This window comes from Podarcis tiliguerta, assembly GCF_965153285.1.
Source record: "Podarcis tiliguerta genome assembly, chromosome: 16".
Lineage (NCBI taxonomy): Eukaryota > Metazoa > Chordata > Lepidosauria > Squamata > Lacertidae > Podarcis > Podarcis tiliguerta.
The window spans coordinates 27422999-27436602 of NC_139549.1; the positions used below are offsets into that span (position 1 = coordinate 27422999).

A 13604-nucleotide genomic window follows, 5' to 3' on the forward strand; every position below is an offset into this window, starting at 1 on the left:
GATGGACGCTTTTGCCTTGCAGGCCCCCAGCCTGGATGCAAGGAGCAGAAGTAGGTGTCCCTGCTCAGAGTGCCATTGCCATTTCTGGGGAGAGGACAATCAATCACACCAGCCTCCCATCCCGCATGATGGCAGGGTGATTGAAGCAGAGCACTCATGTGGCCACCCAAACACTTTCAACGCCTCTAGGCTCAGGGACTCTGTGCTCCTGCTGCTGAGCATGGCTTGTGATCTATGGCCTTCCCTCAGGTTCTCCAGATTGGCAAGCCAGCAGGCCAGCTTCTGCCACCAGAGACTTTGAAGCAGCTATTTGGGAGAAGCGCAGATGACAATCCTTCCAGTAGGGTTTGCCTACCCAGCAAACTAGCAAGTGAGATTCCTAATGTGGATTGCCAGCGGGCGGAAGAAAGAGCCAGACTAGCACCCACATGCACCGGGCTAAGTGAATCACCCATCTTTTGGGGTGTGGGACTGGCCCTTGAATATCTGGACACACACGTCCTGATTGGTCTAGTGACCATCTGCTTTATAGAGCGTGCTGGAGATGTAGATTTCCTTTCTCCCTCCCCTCTTTGGTTGAGAAGAGCAAGGCACAGTGACCCACTGCAGGACCCAAACCAGAAATAAAAACCCAAGGATGTATGTCTAAATCAGCAGGCTTTCCAAGGGAAAAGATCCCACCGGGAGCTGATCCCTGAGTCAAGCCTCCACCTGCCAAGGAATTAGAACCCACATACACATACTCCTCGGGATCTCTTCCCTTCCAGGCAACCCTCTCCTCCGTGGGTTAGTGTGGCCCCTGGAATGCCTGCCCAACACATATCCTGCTGCGGGTGACCTTGCACCTGGCCCACCTTGCACAACGCGCCCTTCCTCACGGAGGACGGAACGTGATAGGGGCCAAAGTCTGGTGGACTACGGGCGACGGTAAGCGGCATAGCTGTCAAGCGTCCCTTATATGGCGGGACAGTCCCTTATCCCAGAGCCATGTCCCGCTGCTGTCCCTTATTGATGATGTCCCTTAAATAAGCTACTGAAGGTAATGGGGCCCTTTCTATGTCCAGCTGTCCTTTGTCAACAACATATTGTTGCTGGTTTTTGTGTTGAATATATGCTATATGGTAATTTATGGACCTAATAGATATTAAAAGCCATTTGCACGCAACAAAATATGTATTTTATCAAAGTAATTGTTGATCCCGTATTTTGGCTGCTGGTCCCTTATTTTCGAGGCTACTGGTCCCTTATTTTCAAATCTGTAAGTTGACAGCTATGGTAGGTGGGCATTGCAGGTGAGCCTCCATTCAGCCAAGTGAAACAGGGCCATGGAGCCAAAATCCCTGTCCCTCCAAGGGGCCCTTATCGAAGAAGGCTGCGTCCAGAAATTGGCGAAGAGGGCGATCGGGGGGGGGGGAAAGCCGCCGCTTCCTCCCCCCACCCCCACGAGGTTCGTTTCAGCATCCCTCCCGTAACATCAGGCAGGGCAGTCGCGGGTTGCGCCATCCCGGGACCCGCTCTGGGGCATCTCCACGCCACTCACAGCCTCCAGGAGGGCCTCGAAACGGGCAGAGCCGGCTCCATCACCCGGCCCGTATTGCCGGCTCAACCAGGCCAGACGCTTCCTGCTGCTGCTGCTTCCGCCGCTACTGATACCGGGGCTGCCCGTGAGGCGCGGGAGCCGAGGAGCCGGCCGAAGCTGGTCCTCCGGGCCTCCCCTTCCCTTTCTCCCCTCCCTCCGCGGACTCACATCTGGCTGACGAGCTTCTGCCTGAAGTTGGCGCTGCGCCAGTCGTTCTCCTCCATGCCGAGGCCGCCCGCCGCCTCCGCCGCCGCCGATCCGAGGGCCGAGCGAGCTGAGGAGATACTGACTTGAGCGAGCGGCGGGCGCAGCGACGCTTCTTCCGGCCACCGGAAGTCGCTCGACGAAGCGCGCCTACCCCGAAGCACGACGGGATAGGTAGTTCGCGGGCACTCAAAGCGCGTTTCCGAAGCAGGGGCTCAGAGGCGGAGGGATTTCCGGGCGCAGGACATTTCCTTGCCCCCCGAGGCTGATTTGCGCGTGCGCCGCCACGCCCCCTAAGAGGCGGGTCCTCCTGTGCGCGGGGAGGGCGGAAGCGGATGTGGGAGGTTAGCGACGTTCTGGCCCAGCCGCCCGTTTCTTTGGTTCCCGGCAGTTGAAACCGGAAGGAGGTGGAGAGGCGCTCAGGTCGGGGGAGGAGAGCGGTGGCAGCGGGCTCAGATGGGTGTGCGCCTTCCCGCTTGGCTCCGTCTGCGGGCGCCTCCTGAGCATGTGCAGAGCACAAGTTGACCCCGAGTTCAGGCCGTGGAGGGGCCCGAGGCGGGGCTTCTCCGCCGCCTTCTTACTCGGAGAGAGCCTTGTTTTGCTTCCGCGTCAGACTTGGCCTCTTCACTCTCTTGCCCTCTTGACCTCAAAGTCCAGCTCCTCGCCTGGTTCCTCGGAGAGTCCTTTATCTCTCTCCTCCTCCCTCTCGGATGTCTTCACTCATACCTCTCTCTAAGCCAATTTTATTTTTATTTTTTTGATATATATATAACGTCTTGGAAGTTCTTCCGTGGGCTCAGAGGGAAGGAGGGTGGGATGGCTAATAAATAAGGTTTCGAGTCAGAAAACCCAACATTTTCCTCTGCAAATTGCTCTACAGGAAACCCCAAGCCGCTTTCCTTGCGTCCCTGGAGTCTTGGCCTGGAATGGCAGAAGATCAGGAGCTGGCCAAGCCAGCCAAGACTCTCCCGGAGCCCTTGGCCAAGGGGGGCTCCGGCAACACCTACCGTAGTGCGCAACACTCCCAGGCTTTACTGAATGGCTTGGTGGCTCTCCGGGACAGCGGCATCCTCTTTGACGTTATCCTGCGTGTGGAGGGGAAGCCAATCGAGGCTCATCGGATCCTCCTGGCGGCGTCATGCGATTACTTCAGGTCTGTCTGGAATAGAACCAAAACGGTATTATGCATGAACTGGAAATGTTTACGTTTAGTTCTGAAATTTATGCACAAAGCAGTTGTGGTACCCTTCAGTAAAATCTTAGCACACTGTGGAGGCTGAACCTCTGTGCCTCACAGTGGCCGCCCAGATGCCCTAGGGAAGCCCACAAACAGGGTGTGAATGCCACAGCAGCACTCTTCCCTCCTGTGGTTTCCAGCTACTGGTTCAGGAGCATGACTGCTTCCAACTGATGAGGTTTAATGGGAAATTGGTGCAGAGTAGAAATAAAATAAAATGTCAACATTAGGGTGGTGCAGAGTAGAAAGCTAGGCAATAACCTGTGGAAAGAAGGGTCAATAGAGCAAGACCAAAAACTGCTCCCACATCAACTGAGTCATTGCATTGCTCATAGAATTATAGAGTTGGAAGGAACCCAAAGGTCATCTAGTCCAACCCCTGCAATTCAGGAACCTCAGCTAAGATGCCCTCATTCCCCAGTTAGGATCTCTCCTCATATAGTTGCACCCCAACTCCCATAGGCTCCTGCCTCGTTGCCAGTGGTTGGGGAAGAAGGGTGGGCACTGAGCTGGAGAAGGCTGGCATATATAATGGTGTAATGGTGGTGATATGGAACCCACAAACATTTCCCTTATCCAGCTTTTGTGAACCTCCGTGAACAGAAGAGCAGGTCCCACACATTCGCACCTGTCCCAACAGCTCCTACCTAACACCTGTGCCTATACCAGTCCACTTTTAAACCAGCCGGCTAGTGGGATGAATAAGGCTGAAGTGTACCACGCAGGTCTGATGACCCACAGTACATAGGAAGCTGCCTTCTATGAGCCAGACAATTCGTCTGTCTACCTCAGTGTTGGCTACGCTGGCTGGCAGAGGTCAGGGTTTCAAGCAGGGATCTCCCCTAGCCCTTCCTGGAGATGCTGCTGGGGGTTGAACCTAGGACCTTCTGCATGCAGAACAGATGCTCCAACACTGAGCCACAGCTATTCCCCAGTCATTGACATTGGTCCAGCCAGCCTCTTACCCTGACCTGCTTCTTGTGTGGCTGCTATGAAGTGTAAGTGGAGTATCTCTGTGCAAGGTGCTTAAGTCCCCTGGAGGAAGGAGTACAGCATAGAAATGGGATCAGTAATTGCCCCCATACGCGACCTGGAAGCTCTGAGCAGGTTCCTTTCTGGAAGCATGACTGAAAGCAGCTCTTTCCTTTAATAGGGGGATGTTTGCTGGCGGACTAAGAGAAATGGAACAGGAAGAGGTCCACATTCAGGGTGTGTCTTATAACGCCATGTGTCAAATCCTGAACTTCATATATACTTCGGAACTGGAGCTTGGCCTCAGCAATGTGCAGGAAATACTGACTGCCGCCTGCCAGCTTCAGGTGAGAGAGTTGGCAGTTCTGAAAGGCTTGTTGGGGAAGGAACATGGCAAAGCCCAAATTCCTTTATGGCAGGCTTTGTGCGTGGTGGATTGGTCAGAGATGCCTCTCCACCCAGCTCTCTGGGCCTCTGGTTGTGGCAGCCCATAACAGCACATGCTGGGAATGGGGGAAAGCTGAGCTGGTCCCACTGCCCTCACTGGAGCATCACAGGGCCTCATCTGGGTCTGGCTGCTGCACCTGCTTTAAGCTACCACAGCTGCTTACCTTACATCTTGGCTAGTATGAGCAGTAGGGCTGCAGATTGGTCCTGGCTCTGCTGCTCTGTTAAGCACCACCACTGCCCAGATGGGGGTTGGATTGCAGCCCATCCCTTTGAACTTATTAAATAGTAGGAGCATTGGTACTCCACTCTTCATCCGAAAGGGCTCTCAGAGTGACTTACATACAGTCAAAACCATTCAGGCTTACAGCCTAAAAAAACACAGAACACAAGGGGAAAAGGACAGGGAGGGAAGAGGAGAATAAAAACAAAAACTCAGGCACCAATTTATAAACAGTTATTCCTATACTGACCAGCTGGCACAGTTCAGGGGCAGGATGTGCCTGGTGGAGGTGGGCCCTGTTTCCTACAGGTGAGCCCTGTTTCCTGCCTCTCCTATTGAGGCAGCCTGGTGGAATGGCTGCCCCAAGGGAACAGCTGAAGGGAGAGGAGCGGCAGAGCCAATGGAGTGAGCTCTGCTTCCCAGCTCTCCCACTTCTGCTCTTGCAGCCAGCATTGCCACAGAGGCTCCCAGCTACGAGGGTTTGCTTGACCCTGTTGCTATAGCTGCCCTTTGATCTAAAGACTGGTTTGCTCTCCTCTTCCTACACGTTTGTGCCATGACTCTGGCTCAGCCTCCATCACCTTGGGATTTTAAAAATGTTTCCACTCGCAGTGCCGCTTGCCAGTTCAGTAGATCTTGACCTGATTTCTGTGCTTCATTAGCAAAATATGAACACGGGATTTGGACTTGGTTTGCAAAATTCTGCATGGGTGGTTTTTGATCCTATTGGAGGGTAGGGTTGGAATCCCTCGCAGCTCCATATCAGAGGGGCTCTTTTTCTTTCTCCTTTGCAGATCCCAGAGGTTATCAAGTTCTGCTGCGACTTCCTCATGTCCTGGGTGGACGAGGAGAACGTCTTGGATGTGTACAAGCTGGCCGACCTTTTCCACCTGAGCCACCTGAGCGAGCAGCTGGACTCCTACGTTCTGAAAAACTTTGTCACTCTCTCCAGGACAGAAATGTACCGCCAGCTCCCCCTGGAAAAGGTCTACGCCCTCCTCAGCAGCAACAACTTGGAGGTCAGCTCTGAGAACGAGGTTTACGAGGGGGCCCTGCTGTACCATTACACTCCAGAGCAAGTGGAAACAGATCAGGTCTCGTTGATGGAGCCCCCAAAGCTTCTGGAGACGGTCCGCTTCCCCTTGATGGACTTTCCTGTCCTGCAGAGGCTTCACAACAAGCTCAGCCCGTGCCCTTTGAAGGAGACAGTGGCGAGTGCTCTGATGTACCACAAGAACGAGTGCCTGCAGCCCATGATGCAGAGCCCCCACACTCAGCTGAGGTCCGAGTTTTGCTGTGTGGTGGGCTTTGGGGGGATCCACTCCACCCCTTCCACAGTCGTCAGCGACCAGGCCAGGTATCTGAACCCTCTGCTGGGAGAGTGGAGGCACTTCACAGCAGCCTTGTCCCCCAGGATGTCTAACCAGGGAATTGCAGTCCTCAACAACTTTGTCTATTTGGTTGGGGGAGATAACAACATCCATGGCTTTCGAGCAGAAAACAGGTGTTGGAGGTAAGAGCCGCAATTTGTGATACTACCTTCCTAAGTGACTGGCAAGTGGTGTTGTCCCATTAGGCTTCAGTCCTCAACACCCTTAAGCACTGAACATGGCGAGACATGCATCAGATTGCCCTGTTAATCAGGAAGCTGCTTTCTTGGCACCCTCAGAGAAGTGGAGCGACCCAAGCAACTTCCTGGTCCCTCATATAGGGCATTGACAAATAATAAAACCACGCCTGGCTGGGTGTGAAGGGAGGTGTTTTTATTTATCTCCTTTTCTGACGCTATTCGAAAATGCCCCCTCAATGTTTTCTGAGCTCTGTAAACAAGGTGCTCCATGCCTCAGTCTTACTGTGATTTATTGTTGCCTCAGGCTCCTGGCTGCCTCCTTTGCAGCTCAGAGCGCATTGAGGGCATGAAACATGAGATGGCTGATATGAAGCAGCTCAAAGATAGTGCCCAGTGAGCTTTTGACAGCTGTGGAGTGACTAGACTGATTAAATCTCTCTCTCTCTTTCCCTCTCCTTCTCTCTCTCTCTCTGACAGTCCTTGTATCTGTAAAGCAGGGATAATTTTATCTGCATGCACAGGACATACTAACCCCTGAAATTATATTGCTGCCTATTGAATGTAACAAAGACTGAACTATTTTGGTAGCATGACAACGGCAAAAAATGGAACTATGTCCACTTACTATCTACAGGCATTGAGAGGGGAGCATGTCAGAAAATGCACACAAACATACATGCATTTTGGAACAGTGTCATTCCATCATATTTTCATATCAGGGTTGAGATGGGGAAATTGTTCCCCTTGAGCGAATATTAATCTGGAAAGGGATTAATCTCTCAATTAAAACTGAGAAGATCACACAGTGAGTGCAGCTACCCTAGTGCTGTGCTCTTTTCTCACAAAGCAGAGCTAGGATGGCTATAGTCAGACATATGTGCAGCAAAGACTGGTGGTTCTCTGGCAAGAGCAATAGAGGGAGTGGCTGGTGGGAGGACAGGCAAATGCACTTGGAAGCAATGGGATGCAGGGAGATAAATGGGTGGCAGGAACAGCAGTTAGAGCCCGTGGGCACCATCCATCCCTAGCACTTGTGCTAGGAGAGCTGTGCAGATTGACCACCCTCTTCCTTTGCAAGGTACGACCCACGCCACAACCGGTGGTTCCAGATCCAGTCTCTCCAGCGAGAGCATGCGGACCTCTGCGTCTGTGTGGTGGGAGAATACATCTACGCTGTGGGAGGACGGGACTACCATGAAGAACTGCGGGAAGTGGAAAGATATGACCCCAAAACCAACACCTGGGAATACGTGGCCCCTCTCAGGAAGGAGGTAAGGAGAGGAGTAGGCAGGAGTTGGGCAAGTGGCCAGGGAAAGCAGGAGCTTCTCCAACATCACAGGGACACCTGGGAGATCCGAAGCATGGCGCCGGCTAGGCTGAACCCTTGAGTGGGCCAGCAACCACCAGTGAGGTTTGGGCTGGTGGGTTTTCCATAGATTTTGCTGATGCCATAACTGGGGGTGCAGGGGGCACTGCTTGTGGGCTTTCCCATTAGGGCATCTCATTGGCCACAGTGAGAACAGGATGCTGGACCAGATAAGCCATTGGCCTGATCCAGCCAAACTGTTGTTATGATCAGTATTCACTTTCCTAAACATTGTACTTTGAGGAGGTGGGGAGTAGCGTCTGGCCCTTGGGGTTTCAGAAATGTGGAAATAGGTGATAGTCGAGGTACAGAGCAAAGTTGGGGTTGATAGGGAATTTCGGAGAATAAGGAAGGCTACGCGGTTATTAACGGTACAGAAATTTGACTGCAGAATTTACAGGAAATCACAAGTGTTGGGGCAGGCGGTTGACAGGGTGTTGTGAAGGTTTCTGCATCACCTGACAAATGAAAAGGGTTATGATATGTGCTCAAAGCGACTTCCTGGGAGCGGTGCCCAAGCTTCATTTTGGTGTTTGATCCAAGGCAGACATAAAAGAAGAACGATCACCTGTTGCCCTGACCCACCGGCCCAAAGGTGGGCTCATGGGAGTGGTTTGGTACAGGGATGGATACCAAAGGAGGATGTTGAAAACGCCAGAGTGATCAATTCTAGTGCATTATTGTAAGAAAGAGCATGCTCCTTTGGAGAGGGAGGTGTATAAATTGGAAGAGGGGCGAGGAGAGGGGTGATTTACACCAGAAAGCCAGGTTTGAGCCATCAGTCATTTGGAGGTCAAGCTCTGAGAATTGCCTCCAATTCCAGTCCTGGGAATTTCGGCTAAATATCTCCACATGGCCTCCTTTGCTGAGGGTGGAGGTGGATGGGTAAGCTTTGCTGGCAGCACCTGACTCCTCCCTCTCTTCTGTTGACGCAGGTTTATGCCCACGCTGGAGCTGAGTTGGACGGACGGATGTACATCACTTGCGGGAGGCGAGGCGAGGACTACCTGAAGGAGCTGCACTGCTATGACCCTGTAGATAATCGCTGGGACAGCCTGGCTGACGGCCCTGTCCGGAGGGCCTGGCATGGGATGGCAGCCCTGCTGGGCAGGCTGTACGTGATTGGAGGGAGTAACAACGACTCTGGCTACAGGCGGGACGTTCACCAGGTGAGGAGGCAGCTGCGCTCTGCCCAGGGGCTGTATCCAACGCAGAGTAGGTCCACGGCAATATAGAGACTGGATTCAGTGGGCCTCCTCTCAGTATGACTTAGCCATGAACACCCAGGGCTGGTTTTGTTCTGTCTGCCTCACTGTTAACTTAAAACACCAGAAGGTTTGGTAGCCTCTCCTCCAACTTCTGTGGGGCAGTTGCAGGGGGAGAGGAGCTGCAAGCCCTTGCTAGGACTCCCTGGTGGGGGGGACTTGTTCTCCATCATGACCAGAGACGACCTGCTTCTTTTGCCTCCCTCCCAGGTGGCCTGCTATTCCCCCAGCACCGCTCAGTGGACCACTGTGTGCCCTTTGCCTGCAGGGCATGGCGAACCCGGCATTGCCATCCTGGATCACATGATCTACGTTTTAGGGGGCAGATCCCACAACCGGGGGATTCGCATGCATTACGTCCACATTTATGATGCTGACCGAGACTGCTGGGAGAGAGGCCCCCGGCTAGAGGACAACATCTCTGGGATGGCCGCCTGTGTCCTCACCCTGCCCAGGGCCGTTATCACGAATGCCGAGAGGTGGACCCCTGAACGGCAGCAAAACAGGCTCCAGAACCACCCAGACATTTCTTCAGAGGTCATGAGCATGTTAGATTGGGAGGAATTTGACCATCTGAGTGACAACTGAGCAGCACTTGAGGCTCCAGCTGCCGCACGGGAATGGCATGCAAGCCTCTTTGCTTTCTGCTTCTTCTTCCTCGCAGCTGAGCTGGGTGGTGTGGTTCTCCTGATTTTGGAGGAGCTCCTTAGCCCCACTGACGGTGTGGGAGGAGGCAACCTGGTCCCCTCATCAGGCCTTGTTAGACTGCTGCCAACGAGGCCAGAAGCCAGCCATTGCAAAAGGGGGGCCTGGATTTCTGGCTGGTGTCACTCCAATGTGCAGCATGGGCACTTTGCTTTGGAGGGAGGCTGGGTCATATGGTGTCCCCACACCCATGAACCACTGGAAGGCTTTTAGGAACAACTGGGTGGATCTTTGGTAGCAGCCAATCCATGTTTTTAATATGTGGTGACTTTCCGTATTCTAAGATAGGGTTACTAGATGTCCCCATATCCCGGGGACAGTCCCCAGATTTGCACATTTGTCCCCGGACAAATTCCATCCCCAGAACGTACCCGGATTTCATCTAATGTCCCCGGGAAACTTAGCAGCAGCAGCAGCAGTCTCAGCAACCCGGAGCCAGCCTGGTAGCGCAGTTGGCTCTGTCTGGCTTCAGGAGCTGCCTGCTGCCGTGGCGCCCACCATTTTGCCTCGCTGGAAGGCCCCATATGATCTGTTGCGCACAAGACACATCATATGGGGACTCGGTGTAGGGGCTGCAGATGTGGTGAGAGCTGCACAGGGCCATTGAGCTCGGTGCGCCACTGCAACTTGGCGCTCAGCTCGCTGCCCAAGGCCGCCGGTTCCGGCTCGGCCTCCGGGTGGTGCTTGGGCGGCTGCGGCTGCTGCTCGGCTTCGCCATTGTGCTCCTCGACAACAAAGCTTGTTGGCCAGCTCATTGTTGGCCATCGCGGACGAGAGGTGAGCAGGCCCAAGCATGCCTTCTCCCACTCACTCCCCTCCGGCTCTGCCTCAGACCCCCTGACTGGGCGCTCCACAGCACAGGTGGGCGGCCGCCAGACAATGCCTACGCAGGAGACACCCAGACAGGCGGGCAGGGCAGCAGCAGAAGGAGGGGGGTTCTGCTAACGCTTACTCCTGAGTAAGCTTATGGGGAATCGCAGTGCAAGGAGGGGGAGGGAGGGGGGGGAAGCATGGCTAGTTCTCCAAGAAAGGCCAGGACCCAGAAGAAGGCCACACAACAGAGGAGACCACAGAAGAGAAAATATTACTTCTTTATTTTTTTTTTCATAACCTTTTTCCTCTCTTTTTTTTTAGAAAAAAAATATTTTATTTTATTTTATTTTTATTGATTAATTGATTGTGTCCCCATATTCATTGCAATAAATCTGGTAACCTTATTCTAAGAGGCCTTCAACGATTTTTCCAGCAGAGCAAATGCAACCAGCGGTCATATTTTTCTATTGGAAGAGGGGCCTTCTGCCTGCCCGCCCCCCCACCCCGAAGCAAAACCTTCATTTTGCTGCTCAGCTAGTTCAGCTCTTCCCCGAGCATCAAATGTACCGCATGAAGCAGTTTCTTTCTAGTAGCTGCAAAAGCCAAATAACTCGGCAAAGAGGCAGAGGTCTCCCCCACCACGCCATTGCTTCTCTTTTGGTGGGGGTCGCTGCCTGTCCTGCCAGCTGTACTTCCCGCTGATGTCCATGACTGCAGAGGGAAGTAGCTAGTTGTAATAGGCGGAAAGAGGTCTCCGGTATTCTGTTAGCGTTTTTGGTACATTTATATGAAAAGGTTTGTATGTTACAGTATTTCTAGTGACAGCTTCTCTAGCCCAGACGAAAACACTGTTGTGCGTTAGGATTGGGGGGGGGGGAGATAACACCCTCCCCACAAAGTATGATAAGGTGAGATATTACGGCATTGAAGACCAGGGATTCTGAAGAATAAAGAGGGGATGGGGAGAAAATGGAGCAACCAGCTCAATTCTTTCTATATGCCATCCCCCACCCAATCCATTTTGAGCAGCATTGTTGATTTTTCAGTTTTATCTGTTTCTTGTTGTTTTCACCTCCTCCCCAAAAGGAGGGGCCTCTGGTTTCCTGGGCAGCAGCTAAGCATGTTTGGCTTGCAGACAGACAGACAGGCTTCTGTCCCTGCCAGCTGTTCCTCCTCTGGCTTAGCCCGGGAAGTAGAAACTTCCACCACCTCTGTAGCACCTCTGGATTTCATGCAAGGAAGTTTGAGCCACTTGCCCTTCCTGCAGAGCCATTTCCCTGTAGAATGCCCCCCCCCCCAATTTGCTCCCTGTACCTACCCACTTGTGGGTAGGCGTGCCTGTCTGGTGTTCAAGCATCAAGCTGGAGTGCCTGTCCACAAGTGGATTATCGTTTTGCTTTGCCCCTGGCAAATTCTCTGTTGCAGAGCAGATCAGCGATGACAATACAAACACCTCAGGGGCAGAAGACAATGAAATGAAACCAGCCACAGAAGCAGATGGGCTCTGAGGCAGGCGTGCCCGCATAGCTGGTGGACGGGCTGAAAGCTGTCTTTGGGCAGGATGTTTTGCAACAGCTTAAAAATAGCTGTGACTGAAATGAATGAGGCTCCCTGCCAGGAGTCAGTTATGTAAAAACTCTTAGCTGTTATGTGTGTGTTTATTTATTTATGTATACATATAAAACCCAGAAGTTCCCAATAACATTGTCATGTTTAATTGCTTGGCTGTTTTCCTGCTGTTTACTGCACAGTTTCCCCAGAGGATACAGCTTCTGTTGGGCAGAACGTTTATAGCTAACTGACTTGTTTTCCATTCAGGAGCAGCCTGGCAGCTGCCCCAGGAGGGAAGTGCTGCGGGTCAGCTAGAGAGACGGCCTCAACTTCACTCCATGGCATCTGCGAATAGGAGTGGGGAGACTCCTGCTCAAAATCACTCCTCATTGGGTTACATGATACTGGGCTGGGTGGGCCAAAGGCTTGGCTTGGTACATGGAAGTTTTCTGCGTTCCTTATTGTTTGTACAATGAAGGGTGGGAGGTGGGAAGAGAGGCGGAGCTGAACCCCTGGATGCAGCTGTCCAGATGGGCACTTAGGTAGGTGACTGTGAGGAAGCAGCCTTCAACAAACAACAGGGTGGGAGGAGATTTGATGTGATCTACAGGGCCTGGGATGTGGGTGGTGCTGTGGGTTAAACCACAGAGCCTAGGACTTGCCGATCAGAAGGTTGGTGGTTCGAATCCCCGTGACGGGGTGAGCTCCCGTTGCTCGGTCCCTGCTCCTGCCAACCTAGCAGTTCAAAAGCACGAAGTGCAAGTAGATAAATAGGTACCGCTCCAGCGGGAAGGTAAACGGCATTTCCGTGCGCTGCTCTGGTTCGCCAGAAGCGGCTTAGTCATGCTGGCCACATGACCCGGAAGCTGTACGCTGGCTCCCTCAGTCAATAAAGCGAGATGAGCGCCACAACCCCAGAGTCTGCCACAACTGGACCTAATGGTCAGGGGTCCCTTTACCTTACAGGGCATAACCCACCCTAGAACAGAGGTTTTCAACCTTTTTCAGTCCACGGCTCCCTTAACCAACTACATTCTTTCTGCAACACCCCTGTGGGGTTCAGGAGCCGAGTTATGCCACCTCTTGCCTGCAGAACTGGCAGCCTCTCACCCTTTTTCAGACACCCTCCCTTGTGGAGTGTTCCCTCAGCCTCCTCTCATTGGGAGTCCTCTGGGCAGCTGCTGCTGCCATTCCTGGTCTCTGAGCTGCCCTCTCCACCCCTCCAAAGAGGTTCTTCCCAGAGGCACAATTCACCCATGCGGTTGATAGCCAGGCCTGCTGCAGTGAACAGCTATGCAAGCCTTTGGAAGGCAGAGACATGAGGGCATCAGAGAGGGAGAGAAGTAAAGAGGGACAGGCCAGTGTTGCCCGTGGCACCCCTGACCATCATTCAAGGCACCCTGGTTGAAAACCACTGCCCTAGAACATGAAATGATTATTTCAGTGGCAGGGGATGACGGGAGTTTTCTACCCCTATAGACATTCCTGAGCTATGTGGACCAACGACCTTGCTTGAGGCAAGGTAGCTTTTTGAAGTTACTGAAGCAGAGCTCAAATGAGATGACCTTCCTTGGGGTATAATCAAGCTCTTTCAGTGTCATATTCTAAAATGGAGTGAGACTTTAAAGTTTGCCTGAAGAACCGCTGAGGTGTTGCAAAGGTTCTAGAACAG

The 13604-nt window shown here is 52.9% G+C and overlaps 2 protein-coding genes across 5 annotated transcripts in view; one reads left to right on the forward strand and one right to left on the reverse strand.

Annotated features, from left to right (window-relative positions):
- Positions 1–13604, reverse strand: part of MED15 (mediator complex subunit 15) — a 141382-nt gene that overhangs the window by 32169 nt on the left and 95609 nt on the right. The window contains exon 2 of one of the 3 annotated variants that reach the window (XM_083417661.1): positions 1748–1835. In XM_083417661.1, the coding sequence (XP_083273787.1) occupies positions 1748–1803 (56 nt within the window). In that variant the 5' untranslated portion in view covers positions 1804–1835. Of the gene's footprint in view, positions 1–1747; positions 2042–13604 lie in introns of those variants that run through there. The other 2 variants (XM_083417660.1, XM_083417662.1) reach the window with 2 other exon arrangements.
- KLHL22 (kelch like family member 22) lies at positions 1988–12083 on the forward strand. 2 transcript variants are annotated; one of them, XM_083417743.1, is made up of 6 exons: positions 1988–2936; positions 4174–4339; positions 5457–6175; positions 7311–7503; positions 8534–8767; positions 9074–12083. In XM_083417743.1, exons 1-6 carry the CDS (start codon positions 2710–2712, stop codon positions 9449–9451), a joined length of 1917 nt encoding a protein of 638 aa, XP_083273869.1. In that variant the 5' UTR covers positions 1988–2709; the 3' UTR covers positions 9452–12083. The 2 variants fall into 2 exon arrangements, with proteins under 2 accessions (XP_083273869.1, XP_083273870.1); XM_083417744.1 differs by lacking the exon at positions 4174–4339 and having other exon boundaries at positions 2137–2936.